The sequence below is a fragment of the Nipponia nippon genome, unplaced genomic scaffold (assembly GCF_047370975.1).
Source record: "Nipponia nippon isolate SJK-2023a ecotype South Korea unplaced genomic scaffold, ASM4737097v1 scaffold_7, whole genome shotgun sequence".
NCBI lineage: Eukaryota > Metazoa > Chordata > Aves > Pelecaniformes > Threskiornithidae > Nipponia > Nipponia nippon.
In genome coordinates this window covers 10,017,010-10,034,452 of record NW_028262391.1, presented here as the reverse complement: position 1 = coordinate 10,034,452, position 17,443 = coordinate 10,017,010, and the positions used below count along the sequence as shown (strand labels likewise).

Sequence of the window (17,443 nt, the reverse complement as noted above, 5' to 3'; positions counted from 1 at the left end):
TAATACTCACCGCACGGAAATCTCTAGAAAAGTGAATTTTGATTGGCTTTTATAATAGTCAGGTAAGTCTTACTCATGTAAAAATTATTTCTGTTCGTGTTTGTTTAAGGAGATTTACTGTTCTTCATAGTACCTAAAGCTATTACAGATACTAACCAGTGATTACCAATGTAATCCAACCATTTTGTGGCTACTGCTCCAGCAACACTGTGGAAGGAGGGAACAAGCACACAGCAAACTCTATGCGGTTGACATCAGGAGATGATCAAACCAGCACAAGAGCAATCCAAGCTGAGGTTATCTTCAAGAAAAAAAAAAAACTTTAAAATCCCCAGGTTGATTGTGATGTGGTTAAATGAGGTAGAATCTGCATTCAGCTCTTGGCGTTTGAATACTTGCTCACTGATGAGCGTCTTGTGTGCCAATATGCTGCTGCCGAGAGACGTTAGTGCAAGTGGTTCAGATGCTGTCATCACGTTAGCAGGGAGGAGCGTCACCGCGGACCTTCTTGTAAGGGGTAGATCGTACAGGCCCAGAAGAGACATGTTACCGTTCTTGGATTTTTTATTATTTTACATGATGTAAAGAGCTGGAACTGTTGATGAGGCAGGGGATGGTTGCACCGAACCCTTCATACATCCATCAGACTTTCTGTAATGGATGAAGAGACCGCTCTCTCCAGCAGCCCTGGCTTCAGCCCTGCGGTCTCTGGTCCACTCCAGCGGGATCAGGCAGTGCCGGGCGCCGCCGGCTGCGGGAGTAGCTGGGACTGTAGGGACAGCACAGTGTCTTCCACAATATCCGTATGTCCTGAATTTGCAAATTTAAGGGGAAAGGCTGCATTGCATGTATTTTCACCCCTCTGTCCTGACATTAATCTCTCTCTTAGGAAGAAAATAAGAAACTCTGAGCTTTAATTACTGGCTTAATCTTTTAAAGATTTATTTGACCAGTCCAATCCATGTGATTCATTAGTGTAAAATGTGTAGGTTACAATTTCTTACCATTGTGAAGGCATTTTTCCCTCATGTACAGAGGTTGCTTCTTAGACCTATCTACCGAATTGAGAAATCAGAATTCTGAATGTATACGCAAACTGATGCAATTGTTTTCTAGTGAGAAATTTTTAAAAAATGCTTTTGTGACAATAGGAAAATGATACCAAGCTAGGGTGTTTCTGCATGCGGTCCATACGCTTTTTCTAAACAGCGCTAAACAGAGCTTACTCTCTCGTTTAAAAATGAGAACAAAGTTGTTCTGTGTGTATCATCCCAAAGTTCTGCAAAAAAGACTGCGTGGAACAGAGCTGTATTATTAGAAATGCTTCACTGTTTGTTTCACCATTGAATATTTATTAAGAAAACATACTAAATATTCAAACATATTAGGAAGGTAATCTGCATCACAATAAAATCTGCTCTTTGGTTCTCAGATACTCTTGTTTTATGTGGTCCACACCCCTGATAGTCATACAAGGTGGACAACATTAAACTAATATGAAAAAATCTATCCTTTACATTTCCAGAAAGTAATTTTATTTGATATTCAATATTTGCTGGCAGAGCAAAAGTGCCTTAAGTTTGTTTTTATTTAAGTCTGTTTAATCACTGAAAGAACCAATGCTAGATAATAATGCTGGATCTAATTTTCCCAAAGCTTTTCCTCTCTTTTTTTGCATGGTCATTGCAGACTGAATACTGTAAATGTATTTAGGCACTTAAATGCCTATGGCTGCCTTTGATTAAACTTATTCCAAGAATGAACTCAGTCCAGCTGTAGACTTTGTTAACAACCATTCATGCGCTATTTCTTATTTCAAACGACATGAAGGTATGTTACTGTGAAATCACTGCCAAGATGGTTCTTTGCTGTGCACTTGTACGCGCCGGAATCTGAGGGTCGGGGACTCTGGATGAGTAACGTCCCGTGGGGATGAAGCACTTTGCCCCCAGATACGAGGCCTTGGTGACCTGCACCAGAGAGTACTGAGTGGTCAGGTAATTCCCAGGTAATTTCTGGTTTTGGTATTCCCAGTGCTATGCAGTGGAGCTGAACTGCTGCACCAGGCATCGTGTGTATGGTCTGCGGTGGTCTATTTGTAATCCTCGGGGGATAGGCTACAATAACGACGGGAACAGTTATAGAGGACTCCCCGGCATTATTGTGGGCCTTACACACGTAATTTCCTCTGTCATGAATGGTGGCTTCTCGTATGACCAAAGTACCGTTCTCCAGCAGTACGTGTTTCCTGTTGATCTGCGGTCGATCCAGCACGTAGCCACCTGGCAGGGTCCACGCCGTGGTCGGTTTGGGACTCCCACCAGACAGGCAGTGAAGCGACAGCGACTCCCCGCTAATGCCCTTCACTGTCCCTGCTGGGTGAGTGTGAATATTGGGCTTCTGGCCAACCTCCAGGATGATCAGCTTTTCAATATAGCCGACTTTATTCTTGGCAGCACAGCGATACTTTCCTGCTTTGTCCCTGTCGGGATTATAGATGGTGAGGGTACCGTCGCTTCCTGTGAGAAACTGGGAAGTCCTGATGCCGCTGGAAAACCATGTGCCATTAGGCAACATCCAGCTTACGTCAGGTGGGGGGTTTCCGTCCACAGAACAATTCAATGTGGTAGTTTTTCCAGGTTTTGCTATTATTTTTTCATTGAATGGATTTTTAAACATCGGTCGCCTTAGCATTTCTAATACCTCCAGCTGAACCACCAACATACTCTCTCCCCCATCATTCCGTGCCGCACAGATAAAATCCGCTGTGTCAGAAGGCCTTATGTTCCGAATCTCAAGTGTCCCATTTTTGTGTACTACAATCCTGCTCCCATAATATGGAGCTGTTAGGAAAATATTATCAGGCATGATCCACATAATCTGAGGGGGAGGTGTCCCTTCTGCCCTACAGTCAATTTGTTTCTTCGAATGCCTCACTGCTGTCACTTTCATGATTGTTTTGTTCATGTATAAACCGTTTATGATAGGTGGTTTAGCAACTACGTCCAGTTTATACAATTTTGTATCATCCCCTCCAGGATTACGAGCGACACACATATACTCCCCAGCATCTAACAGTTTGACTTGACTGACTGACAGAGAACCGTTGACGTGCAGGAGGTGCCTGGCTGTTGATGAGGAGATCATGTCACTGGAAGGCAGCAACCAGAATATTTTTGGCTTGGGTTCTCCAGCAGCTTCACAGTCCAGTAATGCCGTATCTCCAGCTTTCACTTTAACGTATGTCTTGTAATTGTGCTTTATCTGAGGGGCTGCCATGACGACCGTGATGCGTATCTTCATTTCATCTCTTCCCAATGTGTTTTGAGCATAGCAGGTATAATCTCCTCCTTCAGTTACTCCAACTTTGTTGAGATACAGAGTTCCATTGTCAAAGAGGACGTATCTGCGAGACCTGCGCCCACTGTCATCTGCCAGCATTGCGTTATTGATCACCGTCCCATCTGGCAAACTCCAGGATATTTCAGGTGCAGGTGAGCCAGAGGCCTTGCAGTCCACTCTGACATCTTTTCCGTATGGCACCAGTTTCTTGAAATACTGTTTCTGGTCAATCTTGGCTGGTTTCATTGTGACGCTGACTTTCATCAGTATCAGATCATCTCCAATTTTGTTTCTTGCGACACACAAATAGTCACCTGCGTCCTTTTCAGTAACTGCCTCAATCGCCAAGGATCCATTGGGGTAGACATGGATTCGACTTCCCATTCTGTTGTGGGGGGAGGAAGAGGAAAAGAATTATGGAACAAAACGCTGGAGGTGAACACTGAGCACTGAAAGTGACTGGCAGAAGTAGCAGCAGTATCTTAATACCGAAGCTCTCCCCAAAGGCACTGTGTCCACGTCACCCGCAGACCCAGCGGGTTATAACCTGATATAGTTGCTGCTTTTGCTGTTACGTGGATGTGCACGTGCTTGCTGACTCTATGTAGGTGCGCAAAGCTGCACGATGCCGCCTCCGCCTTCCTGAAAACTGTTCTGTGAATAAATGAGCCCGTTGAATCTTACGTCCCTTATCCTGCCGGCCTCTGCTCCTCTCCCTCGTGCTTCTCCTTGCAGATAACCCGCAATACTTGCCCCCAACCAGGGGCAGCCGTCAGTGCTGCTGCATGTTGTCCGCAACGACACTTGGCACTGAGTGATTACTCTCTGGCTGCCTTTCCTGCAGCAGGGCACGGACCTGGATCTCCCTCAGCCCAGCTGCAAGTTCTCATGAGCCTGCTAGGAACGTCCTGATCTGGGACTGTCTCTCCCAAAGTGAAGTGTTGCTGTGCAGGGGAGACCCTCAAAGGTAGACTTGGCAGAGACCACAGAAGCCTCTTCCTCCCAAGTCCTACTTTGCCAATCTCTTGTAAATAACTTTTCCTCCTATAAAATGACCAAAATTCAGCCCATGTATGATTAACATCAGTTTCCTTAATTCCAATAAGACTTCTATCCATTTTGGTAAGACCTCACCCACTTATGACAACTGATGTGGTCTGTTATTAGACGGATAATAACAAGCCATCACCACAGATGTTTCACCACTGTTAAACATTTAAAAGTGAGTTTAGTTCACAATGTATTTTTTCAGTGATGTAACAGTCTCTTATACGAGCACCAGAGAAGACAGCGTTTGAAGTTTCAAAGAGGTGGGGGGAAAAAAAAAGACTCCTACCTGTGCCACTGATCAACAACTGCCTTGGAAGGTAACCTCCAGATGATCCTGGGCTTTGGCTCCCCAGTCGCTGTGCAATTCAAAAGCAACTTATCCCCAAAATTCAGCTGAGTCATTCCTTGAGAGGCGGTAGCTATTCTTGGAAGCGTATCTCTGTGTTCCACCACGAGGCTCACCACCCTCCTTTCCGAGCCAGTCGAGCTTGTGGCTATGCACTCGTAATTCCCGCTGTCAGAAGGGACGATGTTGCTGAGGTGGAGGGTACCGTTGGAGAACAGGAACAGCTTTGCGTTCACTAACTGCAGAGGCTTCACCACCGTGCCGTCAAAGAGGACCCAGTGGACAGTGGGCTGAGGATTGCCTTTCACGGTGCAAGGGAGTTTCACATTTTCCCCCATCATTGCTTCAACACGTTGTCTCTTCTCTTCCAGAATAGCGGGAGGTGCTGCAATGACCTGCAGTTTTACAACCAGCATGTCGGTGCCCGCTGGGTTTTTAGCCATGCACGTGTAGAGGCCCCTGTCATAAACAGTGACCGCCTCGATAATTAAAGTGCCGTCTGGTTCCACGTGAACTTTGTTATTTCCTGCAGAAGAGTCAGAGACGTGCGTTTTATTTGCTAGAACCCATGAGATGGTGGGAGGAGGCCTGCCCTCAGCTCTGCACTTCACTGCCACAGGCTTTCCGGAGTGAGCGGTGAGGAGCTGCCACCTGCCACCAGTGATGCGGGGCGGGTAGGCCACTACTGACAAGGTGACCAGGAGCTGTGCCATGCCGTGCGGGTTGGCTGCGGTGCACAGGTACTGCCCGCGGTCCTCCAGGCCCGCCTGGGCAATGGAGAGCGTGCCGTTGGCAAACACCATCCATCTGCCGTCACCTTGGCTTTCCAGACCATCGATCCCTACGGAAGCAAGGGGACAACAGCACAGCACATCAGAACCTCTCTCTTCTGTGACTCAGTCCCTGAAAACACTTTCCCTATCCTGGTCTACTTTGCCCAAATAACCAAGATGCTAGTGATAAGAAAGAGAGAAATAACAGTATTTTGCATATACAGTGACAAAGCTTTAAAGTAAAACCAAAACTTAGTCCTCAGTAGAGACAAAGTTTGGATAAAGCAGATGGGGCTTTGCATTTTCAAAAATATTTTGGCATAGCTTTAACTTGATTTGATGGTTTGTTACCACAGACAGATTTTTCTTTTCACTTGTCTCGCTGTTCTGAAATAGCAGGTAACATACAATAAATATTGAAATCTTCTCACAATAAGCACAGAATTATAGTTAAATATAGATTTTATATATATATATATTTTTTTTTTTTTTTTTATTTCTCTAAAGAACTGTTTCATAATTAGTAGTAAGACCCTCCAGCAAGTGTGCTGGGATATCTTTCACTGTTTCAAGTTCATCATCTTTTCACTGATATTTCACGGTACTCTTAAATGAAGCAATACTTGAGTTTGGCACACAAAACATCTGCCAAATTACAAGACTATAATGGAAGGTAAATTCTGGAGAGGTTTATCAAGCATACCTGACAATATCTTGGTCCACTGTATCGTTGGATGGGGGTTACCAGTAGCTTCACAAGGAATAAAAGCATCTGAATTAGCTAGCACGGTAAAAGCAGCTAATTTTCCTCCAATTATTCTGGGCTTTGCAAAATGATTTCTGCTTAAAGAGTCCAAGGCTGTAGGATTGTTGGTGGTTGTTTCTTGATCACGTCTCTTTTCGGACCAGCCGTTGACAGAACTGTCCTTGGCCCTTCCCCAGAGAGGAGCAGATGGAGTTGTGATCTGTGAGGACTTCACTGTGGTCAGTGTATTGTCAGTTAACGTGTTGCCTCTCCCTGTGACTTCAGCAGAGGGCTTCTGCCAGAATTTGATTTCCCCCCCTGGAGGCGAGGTGATTCTCGCAGTACGTATGGGTGGCACAACCGCTGTTCGGGCTGGCGGTGGGGTGGGATGCCGAGCGCTGGGAGGAAGGATGTCTGTGCTTGCAGCAGGAGCTCTGGTACTTGATTCAGTTCTTGCTGGGAATGTGGGCTGTGCTACATGGTTTTCTTGAATAAGGCTCTCTTCCATTTTTGGGTGTGATTTTTCACCTGCCGTTACGGTGGCTTTGATTTGCTGAGCAGGTTCTGACCCAGGCGTTGCACAGACTGTGGCAGGTTGTGCGCTTGTGGCGCTGAGAGGCTTTGAAAGCCATGGTGTGGTTGGGATGGTGGTGGTGGGGCCCTGAGCAATACGATTGTCGGGTGGTAACTGGATGTTCCTCTGCGTGGTGGGGGTCGCCGATGCCTGCGTGGCTGCTGTAGGCACGTGCTGAAGTGCCTCTGGTGCGTTAAGGATCGACAGTGCTGGCATTTCTGTCACTGAGGCTGCGCTCACGCTCTCAGAGAGAGGTTTTGCAGACATAAGACTTGGCATACTTAATGATTTAACTGTAGTCATGACAGGCGTGGTTGTATTCACCGATGGAATCGCTGCAGTGCTGTGGCCTGCAGTCACGCTTTGTGAAGTAGATGTTTTAGGGGGCCTCTTCCTCCTCTGACCTCTCTTTCTTCCCACTCTGAATGTTTTACTTTTGGTGATTTTGGTGTCAGTTTGAGGAGTAATAATAGGTACAACTGTTGGCTTCCAACTTGTTACATCCTTTTCTTTGGTTGCACTAGTTGCTGGATTAGCGTAAGACTGCGGTTTTGCAGTGGGAAGATGTTCTTCTGACTTACCATTGCCATAATGAATGGGTTTGTTTAAAGACGAGAAACCAGTGCTGTGATTCCCACCTGCTGAAATAGGCGCAAAGTGCAAAGGAGACATTTTGGACACAGATAATGCTGCCGTGGTTTTAGGAAGGATGGTTGACACCTCTGTTGATAGAAACATATCTGTCTGTTGTTTTGGTAGCTGCTGAAGAAGGACCTCCTTTTGCGCACCATTTCCAAAGAGATGTTCCCAAGTAACTTTTCCTCTTTGGGAATGTTTTGCTGAGGTTCTAGGCTTAATGCTCGGTGAGACTGATTCAAGGGTAGAGGATATCTTGGCACTTACAGTATGCATAATTTCTGTTGTAGTATGAGCTGTATGGATTGCCATTGTTGGTTGTCTGATACTAAAAGGCTGGACTCTATCAGTATTCGTCTGAAATGGAGCACTGGTCTCTAATTTCCATTGAGGAGTATCTTGGGTGCCTTTTGTAATTAAAGGCATGACTGTCGTAGTGGCTTTTTGCCTTGCACTAGCTTTGTTTTTGTCTTCCCTGAGTAATGCTGTGTTTTGATGAGTACCTGCTGGGTGCTCCAATGGTGTATTCATGGTAGAGGGGGAGGACAGAGGTGCTTCTGGGCTAAATACATTGATGGAGCTGCTTAAATTATTTAAGGCTGGTAAATTTGATACATATTTCATATTCAGTTGAACATCTGCAGCCACAGCTGTACTTCCTCTGACAGATCCTGGCCTCCCAAAATTGTATCTGTGCTCTTTCATACTTGGAATACGTCCTGGTCTAACAATTCGTCTCCTACCAGAAATTTTCCTTCGTCTTCCGTATTGCTGCTGGGCCTGGGATGTACGAATTGTAACATCCTGAATAATCTGAATTTGCTGATGAGTAATGATAGTTGAGTCCAGTGGTGGCTTAGGAGTTACTCGTTTCTGAGTGCTATGAAAATAAATGTGACCAAATTCAGGACTTGGTTCGCTGACTGTCACTACAGGTATCTGATGATCTGTTTTGGGGGAAATCTTATCAATAGACTCAGTAAAAACATGTGGCTTGTCCACTGCGTTTTGGGAAGTTACAGACTTGCTGGTGCCCGTAACATCTGTCACGGGTGTTGTAGATACAGATTTTAAATGCCGGTTATTACTTTCCCCAGAATATACCAACCTTTGCCCAGCAGGGAAGAGTGTAGATGTTGTACTTGCTCCAGTTGATACAGTGGATTGTTTTACACCATTTGCTGATATTTGACTTAAATCAGATCTTTCCCATAAGTTTGTAATTGTAGGTTTTAGATATGTTTGTGAGCTTCTGCTGTCAGATGACACAGACTGTGAAAAAGGAGAGGGTAAGGGAGTTACTGCCTCGGCAACCAGGAGAGAGGTTTTCCTAGCAGGGGTGTTACTCGCGGTCATCTCAGGCCCTGCAGCGATCACGCTTTCCATTGCTCTCCCCAGAGCAGGTACAGTGGCTGTCCCTGTTACTGGTATCATGAATTCTTCCTCTGGAGATATGAGATCACCGGATGTTTCCTCCTCATCTCCAGGTACTTTTGAGAACTTACGGACTTGAATAAGTGGTTTCGTTGCAACTTCTCCTTTTTCTATCAATGTTGAGTTCCTCTTTGTTTTTTCCAAAAAGGCTGCCCAGCGCTGCGGATCGACTCTCCTGGCTGAGGAAACAAACTGTCTTCTGTGTCCTCTAAACCGCCTGCTTGTTTTGCCCCTGTAGTGCCTGTAAGTCATTTCCCTGTAGCTGTTCCTTTTATGTGTGCTCTGTGTGACCGGATTCCTGGATGCCGAGGCAGCAGACTCCTGATCAGCTGTCAAGGTAGCTGGAGTAGCTAAAGGATCTTGCCATCTTGTAGCAGAGGCCAGCATTGCGTTGCCAGAGCCATCGCCCTCTTCCCATTCTCCCACAGCTACGTGCTTTTTCTGTAGAGTGGTTTCATCCTTTCTAACTAGCACTTGGAAAACCAAAAGATCAACACCATACTGGTTGGCTGCAACGCATCTAAAGTAGCCACTGTCTCGCTCTGTTACCCCTTGTATTCTCAAGGTCCCATTGTCAAAAATATGTTTATTTCTTGCAGAATGATGAAGAATCACATGCTCAGGTAACACCCAGCTAATGGCAGCATCTGGAACAGCAGTGGATGTACAGGGGAGGTAGAGCGTGCTGCCGACAAATGTAGAAAGTTGGGCTCCATTTACACTGTTGTGTTCCACGTACGGATCGACCACAGTAATTCTGAACGTGAGAGTATCTGCATCGTTGTAATTTGTGCCTATGCAGTGATAAAGCCCGGTGTCAAAAGTATCAGCTGTCCGTAACGTGAATGTTCCAGTTTTAACTACTATGATTCTTCCATCCTCGCTGATATAGGGAGCTCTAACTTTGCTTCCATCAGCCAATATCCACTCTATTGCAGGAGCTGGTTCTCCAATTGCTTGGCACTCCAGTTCTACAGTCCCCCCGACTAAAACAGTGTGTTCTGTTTGTGTTTTGTTGTCCCTGGAGATGATGGTCCAGTTATTCCTTGCCTGTTTTTTGTCAGCACTGGGCAAAATAATCTGAGCATCCGTAAAGTACTGGATGTGCAATGTGTTAAGTGTGGTTGCTGTCCTGTCTAGCTGTAACGCTACTTTGCTTTGCATTAACCAAGATGGTTCAGCTCTCAGTTCAGTCTCTATATTGGTAAAAAGTTCATCTTTTTCAGAGTAGATTTGTTTATATTTGTAAAAAGGCACGTTAGTTGCTAGGACATTCCTTTCCAGTTTTAAGGGTGAATTACTGTACAGTGCCAGTATGCTCCATAGCTGCTGAATATGTTCATAGTCAATGCCACACACAAGAAATGCTGAGAGTGATGCTTTGAGTACTGTACTGTTTCCATCTTTGTCAAATGAGACGGGAGACATTTCTTTAGGTTTTTGGATGTTGCAAACCAAGTTACCTCGACTTCCTGCTTGGTCAGTCATGTTCAAAACCATGGATCCTATCGGAGCTATGAAGTCCTTGGGAGATACGGAACTGAAATCCCCATCATCTGGCACTGTGAGGTTTTTAAGTTTCAGGGAGTCATGTATGGCTGGTTTAGTGCAGGTTAAAGATGCAGGAGGAATATCCGCTAAGCTTTTCCCTTTACGATTTTTGGGACTAGCACAAACTGGGCATTGCTGAGCACCAGAACTTCTGTCCTTTTTGCACTTTATAACATCTGAAGAGAAGAAAAATGCAGTAAGCTTTTGTGATATAGTTTTCGGTATTAACAGAGACATATAGCTACCAGCAAGTTGTTCTCTTGAATAAAATATTAACAAAGTTTATCTTGAAGCAACCTATAAAAGAAAAACCTAAGCAAAGCTATGAATTTTCTCTGATGCAACTGCTTAAGGACTGTTGCTATTGCAGCTCAGCATGGCATCCTTCTGTCCCAGTGGTTTTACACCGTGCAAGGCGGGCTCTGCTGTGGTACATGGCCACAGCTTTGTTTGGAGAGACACGGGCTCTAGCGGTTTGGGGGTAGCACTACACTATTGTGTGCAACCTCTACTCAGGACAGCAACAGAGAAAGTCCTTGAGTCCCGTTCCTTATTTCTTTTTCAAAGAATTGAGTACAATGTGGCCTTCACTCTTGCCAGTTACACAAAAATTAGCTTTCTTATTCCTTGTGGATTCTCCTGGCACACGGAAGCTTTGGATTGGCCAAGGAAAACGTTCCATTAAGGAAAGCTGCACTTGGGAATGGGATAAGACCCCTAGGTTAATTTAATCTGCGAAATGGAATGGTATTAATCTGTTTATCCTGATTACATGCACCTACAAAAATCCCGTCTTCCAGTCTTTTCTGGGAGAATAAAGAAATAAATAAAGGACAATTACCTTTATCAGAAAGAATAAGATGCTAGAACATGATTAAAAAGCATAAACAAAGCCTTCAGCTCACCTGGTCTCTCTTTTGCCCATTCTGTGAACCACCGTAGATGGCAATCGCAGGACCATGGGTTTCCATGAAGGTAAATGCTCTCTAGCTCAGGCATGTAGGAAAACATTTCTTGTGGTAGTGAAGCCAACACATTGTCAGACAAATATACGTGCTTCATGGAGGATATTTTAAATATTTGGCTATAGCGCAAGGTGACGAAAGTATCTGGATGAAGCTGCTTAAGTAAATTTCCTTCCAAGTGGACCAACCTCAGTGACGTCAGTCCGTAGAAAACGTTGGGATTTACAAATTCAATTTTATTGTGGTCCATATGCAACCGTACCAAGCTCTTTAGACCATAAAAAACATCCTGCTGAAGTACTCTGACCTTGTTATAACTCATTTTTAAGACCTGTTGATGAAAAAGTAACAAGTGTATAATATTAACCCATGTTATATTGTTATAAGACTCCTAACAAATTTTGATTGATGGTTACTCTGTGAAGTGAAAGTATTCACCAGACCACTAATGTGAGTGATTGGAAAAAAACTTAGGAGGAGGAATTCTTTTTAAATGCAATGTTAGTTGCAGGACTACAAGGATGCTTTCTTGTTCCAACAGTCCACCAGGGTGACGGTTCTGCAGTCACATTTACAAAAACGCAGTGATTAAAAAATAAAGCAATGCTTATTTCTCATTCAAAAACTCCCAATTAAACCACACTTATGAAAAGGGTAAGCAGAATTTGACCATAAACTGTGGTAGTGATTTTTGTTCCAGCCAGTGGTATGACTATAAAAATGCATGTAACAGTCTATTCTGTTTGATGTTTAACCAACAGAACTGCTAAGCCTGTTCCCAGTTTCAGGATTTGCGTCATGTGGGATGTGTACTTGCCAAACCTCAACTCTCAGGTGCCATTTTGTTGCTGACAGGTTAAAAGTCAAATTCGTAACTATGAGATAAACAAATCTAGCATATTGCTGAAGTACCCAAGACAGCCTTTTTGTTGTTACTTTTCCTGTTAGAATTATACTGGTACAGTCGTGAATTCTGTATTTTGAAAATTAATGAGGAAAACAAGTACAAAATCACAATAACGTGCAAGTTTATTTTATTTGCCAAATATAATTCTATTAAAACTATCTATAATTGTGTTGCCATCTTGCTTGTTGATAAGGGAAGAAAAGCCTATAGGACTCCATAAAGCTTATTTTATCAAGTCCATTGCGAGGAGTTAGCAAGCAAGCTTTCAGGCACAGAACTACCCTTTATGAGGGCTAATGAAACCTGAAGGTCTGTACGCTCCAAAGCTTGCCTGGTTTCTGCTTTTCCCTCCCGCCCCCACCCTCTAATCCTCTAAAACCAGCAGTTGAGCCAATACCATGTTTTCTGTCTGAATAGTTCAGGTCTTAGTTCATCATCAGTTCTTGGTTCATCACAGCTACACCATTATTACTTCTCTGTAGCAGTTAATAACAGCTCTAGTTGGAAGTTTAACTGGAGAATAAGTGTTACCTGTACATCGAAGTAGTTGGGAATGGTTGTTCCTAAATAATCATGTAAGCACTTCTTTATATATGAGTATCTACATGGCAGAGTAAGATACTGAGATAGCTCCAGAATCCCTGTATGACACCGTACATTTACTAATATTTAGAATATACGTAAATATAAGTAATATTTTATAAATAGGTAATATATCAGTTAAAGAACAAAACAGGTAGCATCAAATACATTTTAAAAGTCCACAAATATATTTTAAATTATAAAAGCAAGGAACTGTACTATTTTTTTAGAGCATTAAAATGTTTATGTGTAATATGTTCAGTTTCTGTACAGTAGGAGCCTTTTTTGAATGAAGGATAGAAAGGGACAGGACTATACTGTACTGAAGGGAAAGGGAAATCTGGATAGAAAACAACCCTCAAAAAAAGATATAAAAATTGACTAACAAATTAACTAAAGACAAGTTTCCTACCACAGATGCAGTACTTGGAACTCTGCAATCTTTCTCTCTTGTGTGAGAGAGTTTCAACTGCAGTTGCCCATTAAGATATTGCTGACAGATATCTACCAATATGTTCATCACGTTCTTTAAACTGTACCTGAATGCCCACCTGGGAAGGAAAGACATTTCCCATTAGGATACTGGATCTTGAAGGCCCTCATCTTTCACATGCATACAATAAGAAACAGGAACCCAGAACGCTACAGACCGCTGGTCTGCTTCCATTTATCAGTATTTCTACTGCAGATTGTTTAAAAGTCATAGCAAAAATTAAGTTAGGTCATCTCCTACATTTAGTTCTTACCTGTAATGAATATAAATCACTGAACACCTTATCAGGGATTGTATTTATCTCATTGCTGTGCAGCATCAGTAACTCCAGTTTCTCCAGGCCAGAAAAATCTGTTTCCGTCAGTTTAAGCAAGCTGTTGTAACTGTAACAAACATTTCATCCCACACCTGGGTTTAGTCAGACAGCTAAAGGTCACAAGTTTTAAAACAAACAAACAAACAAAACCAAAACAAAAGAACAACTCTTTGGAAATGCATAATGGTAGATAGCACTTCTGGTTGCTAAGATGAAATTTTAAGTCATTCCTTCATGTTAGCACAAAATTTGGTAACTTTTCCAGGGCAGCTTTCTGAAGACTGTATTCACAGTGGATAGGGAAAATAACTGCAAAAATGTGCAGACAAGCGTGCCAGTTTTGAGCTTCAATGTAGAAGAGCAAGGAGCTCCTGTAACGGTAGAGGTTGGTGATACATTGATGCCTCTTTCAGTCGAGGGCTTTCCCAACACTGCAATATCACAGAGAGGTCCATGAACAAAAGAGAGCCTCCTCTGCCGTCCACCGAGAACTAGGCAAAACCAGGGGTCCTGGGGCGTGACCTTCCTCCTGGGACCCGAATGACGACGGCTGTGCAAGGGCTATGGTGCAGGTGGGTTCTGCGGAGTGTCTTGCGGTCCCTCCCTGGTCCTTGGCTGGACTATGCTGACCGCCCTTTTCAGGTGTACATCTTGAGTTTTATTTCCACTCCACAGGTGTTCAGTGGTGCACGCTACTTGTTAATGTGGACATAGCCTCTGCCTCCCCTCATTTCCATGAGCATACGTACAGTATGGATAGTCTAGGCTGGATTTAAACAGGGAACCAAGAATGAAACGGAGAGCCCTTTAAGCGAGAGGCGCACTGCTATAGGAGGTTTGACCGTCGGTCGTATCTAAGTCTAGCCAGCGTGAGTATTGACAGCGGTGATGCTACGCTATCCCAGAATTAGCAGGTGTTGTGTAAGCCTCGCAAATGCCGAGTACCTACTCTGCGATGCCTTTGACTTCGTGACTACGAGCACACTGGCATGACCTGCTGAGCTAACGCAGGGACTCTTCTCGTGCTGCCGTCACATCTCCTGTGCCCCGTGGTGACAAGTAAGTTGGATTAATTCACCAGGCAGATAGATGGCCTTTCCACAGCAGTGATTAACGTATTTCAAATGCATGTCCCACACCTCAGGTAACCCACAGTCCTCTAAAAGTACCGGTACTTAATTGTAAAACTTCATATACAGCACTTCTGGACAACTTTGACAAAATCAATGGAAGGAAAGGGCAGACTTCAATGAAGACTTCCTTTTATATTTTCTGCATACGCATATGGACGATTCAAAGGTTATGCGTGTCAAAAGTGATACAAGGATCAGTCAAATATTGCTGATTGGTCTCGTCATTTGATGGCACGGCAGAGGACACTTGCTCGAAACTGCATTAACGGGCTAGCCGAGCATGGGTATAATCTATTCCCTGTTCCCTTTAACCACTCACAGAAGAGAACCATTTTGGAGGCTGAAATGTTCTGACAAGTGTTATTTCCCATAAACTCGATAGATAAAAGCACAGATACTAGCATTGTGTGACACTTTAAAGTATAGCAAAGTCTCTGAAGACTTTAATACACATACTAATTTTCCAGCCCACTGTCTGAGCTCTGAACTATCTTTTCCCAGAAAGAATTCTATTTCAGACTCTTTCTGAGTTGCACGTTACAGATGCAAAATGTTCAGGTAATAAAAACCAATTCATTTAAGTTCAAAGCTTTTTGAAGTTTTTACATGCCCTGTGATACATCCCCAAAATATCCACTTAGTGTTAGTGGTCTCAGGCTTTGCTAGCTGTGATTGCAACCGCTTCTGAATATTGCAGAACATTAAACTCTTAAGATTTATTTATTGCTTTGGTTAATTTTTAGCCCTAAATCTGGAAACTCTTAATTATTGCTTTGCAAAGTGTGGAAAGGTAAGTGGTCAGAATATTTAAAATCTTGATGTTAAACATACCCCAGATTGATGCGCTCCACGTTTGGAGGGATGTGCGGTGGGACGGAGGTGAAGTACCGGAACGTGCAGTGCACCTCAGTGGGGACGTAGCAGGCGCAGAGCCTGGGACAGGCGATGCTGCCGGGGAGAGCAGCCAGGCAGGCACCCAGGAGGGTCCCCAGCCACCAGGGTCTGCCTCTGCATATTGCTTTCATCCTGCAGGAAAATACTACGCTACCATCCTTCACGGCAAAAGCGAACGGATTCCTACAAGGAAAAGAAAACACACAAGCGTTTATAGTGACATCCGTGTTGAGTTGCTCAGTTTTAAGCTATAAGAAAAGAAGAATTTTGTAACCTGAAAGAAAAAACAACCCACAAAACAGACCCAACGCTCTTGATTTCCCCCTCAGTATTTAGATCTGCGGAATGATCTAAAAGGTTTGTCGTTTTAAAGAAACAGCCTCACAATTCCTTTGTCTTAGCGCGATGCACCCCGTGAGTTGTCACTTACAGGTAAAGTTTTAATCGTTGAAGGAAGCAAACGTGGAAACTGTAGTTTTGGCTGTCGTTACCTCACGGCTCCGGTTGTGCGGAGTGTTTATAAATCTGCTAGCAATTTATCCTCGGGAAGGAACACGTCAGCTCCTTTCTTGCCAGTAATTATTCCAAGCAAAATTAACTAATTTCAAAGCCCGCGCGCGGAGCCGCCGTGCGGCGGCCGCTGCAGCCCCGCGTCCCCCGCCGCTTCCCCCGGGCCCTCGGCCGGGGACCGGCGCCCGGCTCCCGTCCCCACCTGCGCCCGGCAGCGGGGCCCGCGGCCGCGCCGGCACCTGGGCGAGGGGGGCGCCCGGCGGCGGAGCCCCGGCCTGGCCCCGCCCGCCCCTACCTGCGCGACCTCCTCGGCGGCGGCTCCCGCCGGCCGCAATCCCCGGCGGGGCCGCTACCTCGGGGCAGAGCCGGGCCGGGCGGGGAGACTCCTGCCGCCGCCGGCTCCTCCTCCCGGGAGGCGCCGCCGCGCTGGTGGGGGGCGCGGCGGGGGGCCGGGGCCGCCCGAGGAGCGGAGCTGCCGGCCCGCCCGTGCCCCCCGCGGTCGGCCCGGCTCGGGGCCAGGCGGGGAGAGGCGCCCGCCGCCGCCTCCCGGGGCGGACAGAGCCGCGCTCGGGGGTGCGGCGGGACCCGGCCGCCGCCCCGCTCCCCCCGCCCGGGCACCGCCGCCCCGCCGGGGTCTCCGAGAGCGAATTCCAAAATAGCCAGAACAGCCAGCGTTTGCCTTCGTGGGGGAATTCGTGCGTGAGCCCTCCAAAAAACGGGCTGGTGGCGCTTTGAAACTGCTGCTAGGTTTGCTTTTTGGGGAACGGTTTATCTCCCTTTTTAGATCGAGTCCAGCTCCTTGCGTTTTGCTAAATGGTGTTTATAACAGCGTTAAACGTGACTGATGGCATGTTTCTACTGAAAGTGTGTGTTAAAAAAGGTTAGTAGATACTTGAACACGCGATGAGCTGGCTCTCTAATAGCTCTTGGGCTGCTAAACTTTACAACTGTATTTTAATAGATGCTTTAATTAATGCCAAATTATTTTATCCTTACGCAGTCAGAAGTTAAACAGGAACCCTCTAAGCTGCAGGAAATTTCTCGTACATCACTGCTTGTACAAAGTTAAAATTTAGGGACTTTTGAGGAAAACCCTGGAGACATTTGAGGTGGGGCTGGTGGGGGCTCGGAGCAGCCTGGTCTGGCTGACGATGTCCCTGCCCATTGCAGGGGGCTGCACTCGATGACCTTT

At 45.2% G+C, this 17,443-nt stretch overlaps 2 protein-coding genes across 2 annotated transcripts in view; one reads left to right on the top strand and one right to left on the bottom strand.

Annotated features, from left to right (window-relative positions):
- Nucleotides 1-3,162, top strand: part of MED12L (mediator complex subunit 12L) — a 177,710-nt gene extending 174,548 nt beyond the window's left edge. Inside the window, exons 46-48 of the transcript XR_015700795.1 lie at nucleotides 1,831-1,997; nucleotides 2,236-2,379; nucleotides 3,039-3,162. The gene's annotated coding sequence lies outside the window, so the exon portion shown is untranslated. The remainder of the gene's footprint in view (nucleotides 1-1,830; nucleotides 1,998-2,235; nucleotides 2,380-3,038) is intronic.
- IGSF10 (immunoglobulin superfamily member 10) lies at nucleotides 87-16,627 on the bottom strand. The gene is made up of 7 exons (XM_087740799.1): nucleotides 16,547-16,627; nucleotides 15,679-15,924; nucleotides 13,652-13,781; nucleotides 11,357-11,747; nucleotides 6,215-10,627; nucleotides 4,679-5,579; nucleotides 87-3,727 (listed from the first exon to the last, which is right to left on the bottom strand). Exons 2-7 carry the CDS (start codon nucleotides 15,870-15,872, stop codon nucleotides 1,816-1,818), a joined length of 7,941 nt encoding a protein of 2,646 aa, XP_087596925.1. The 5' UTR covers nucleotides 15,873-15,924; nucleotides 16,547-16,627; the 3' UTR covers nucleotides 87-1,815.
- Between the last annotated feature and the right edge of the window lie 816 nt (nucleotides 16,628-17,443).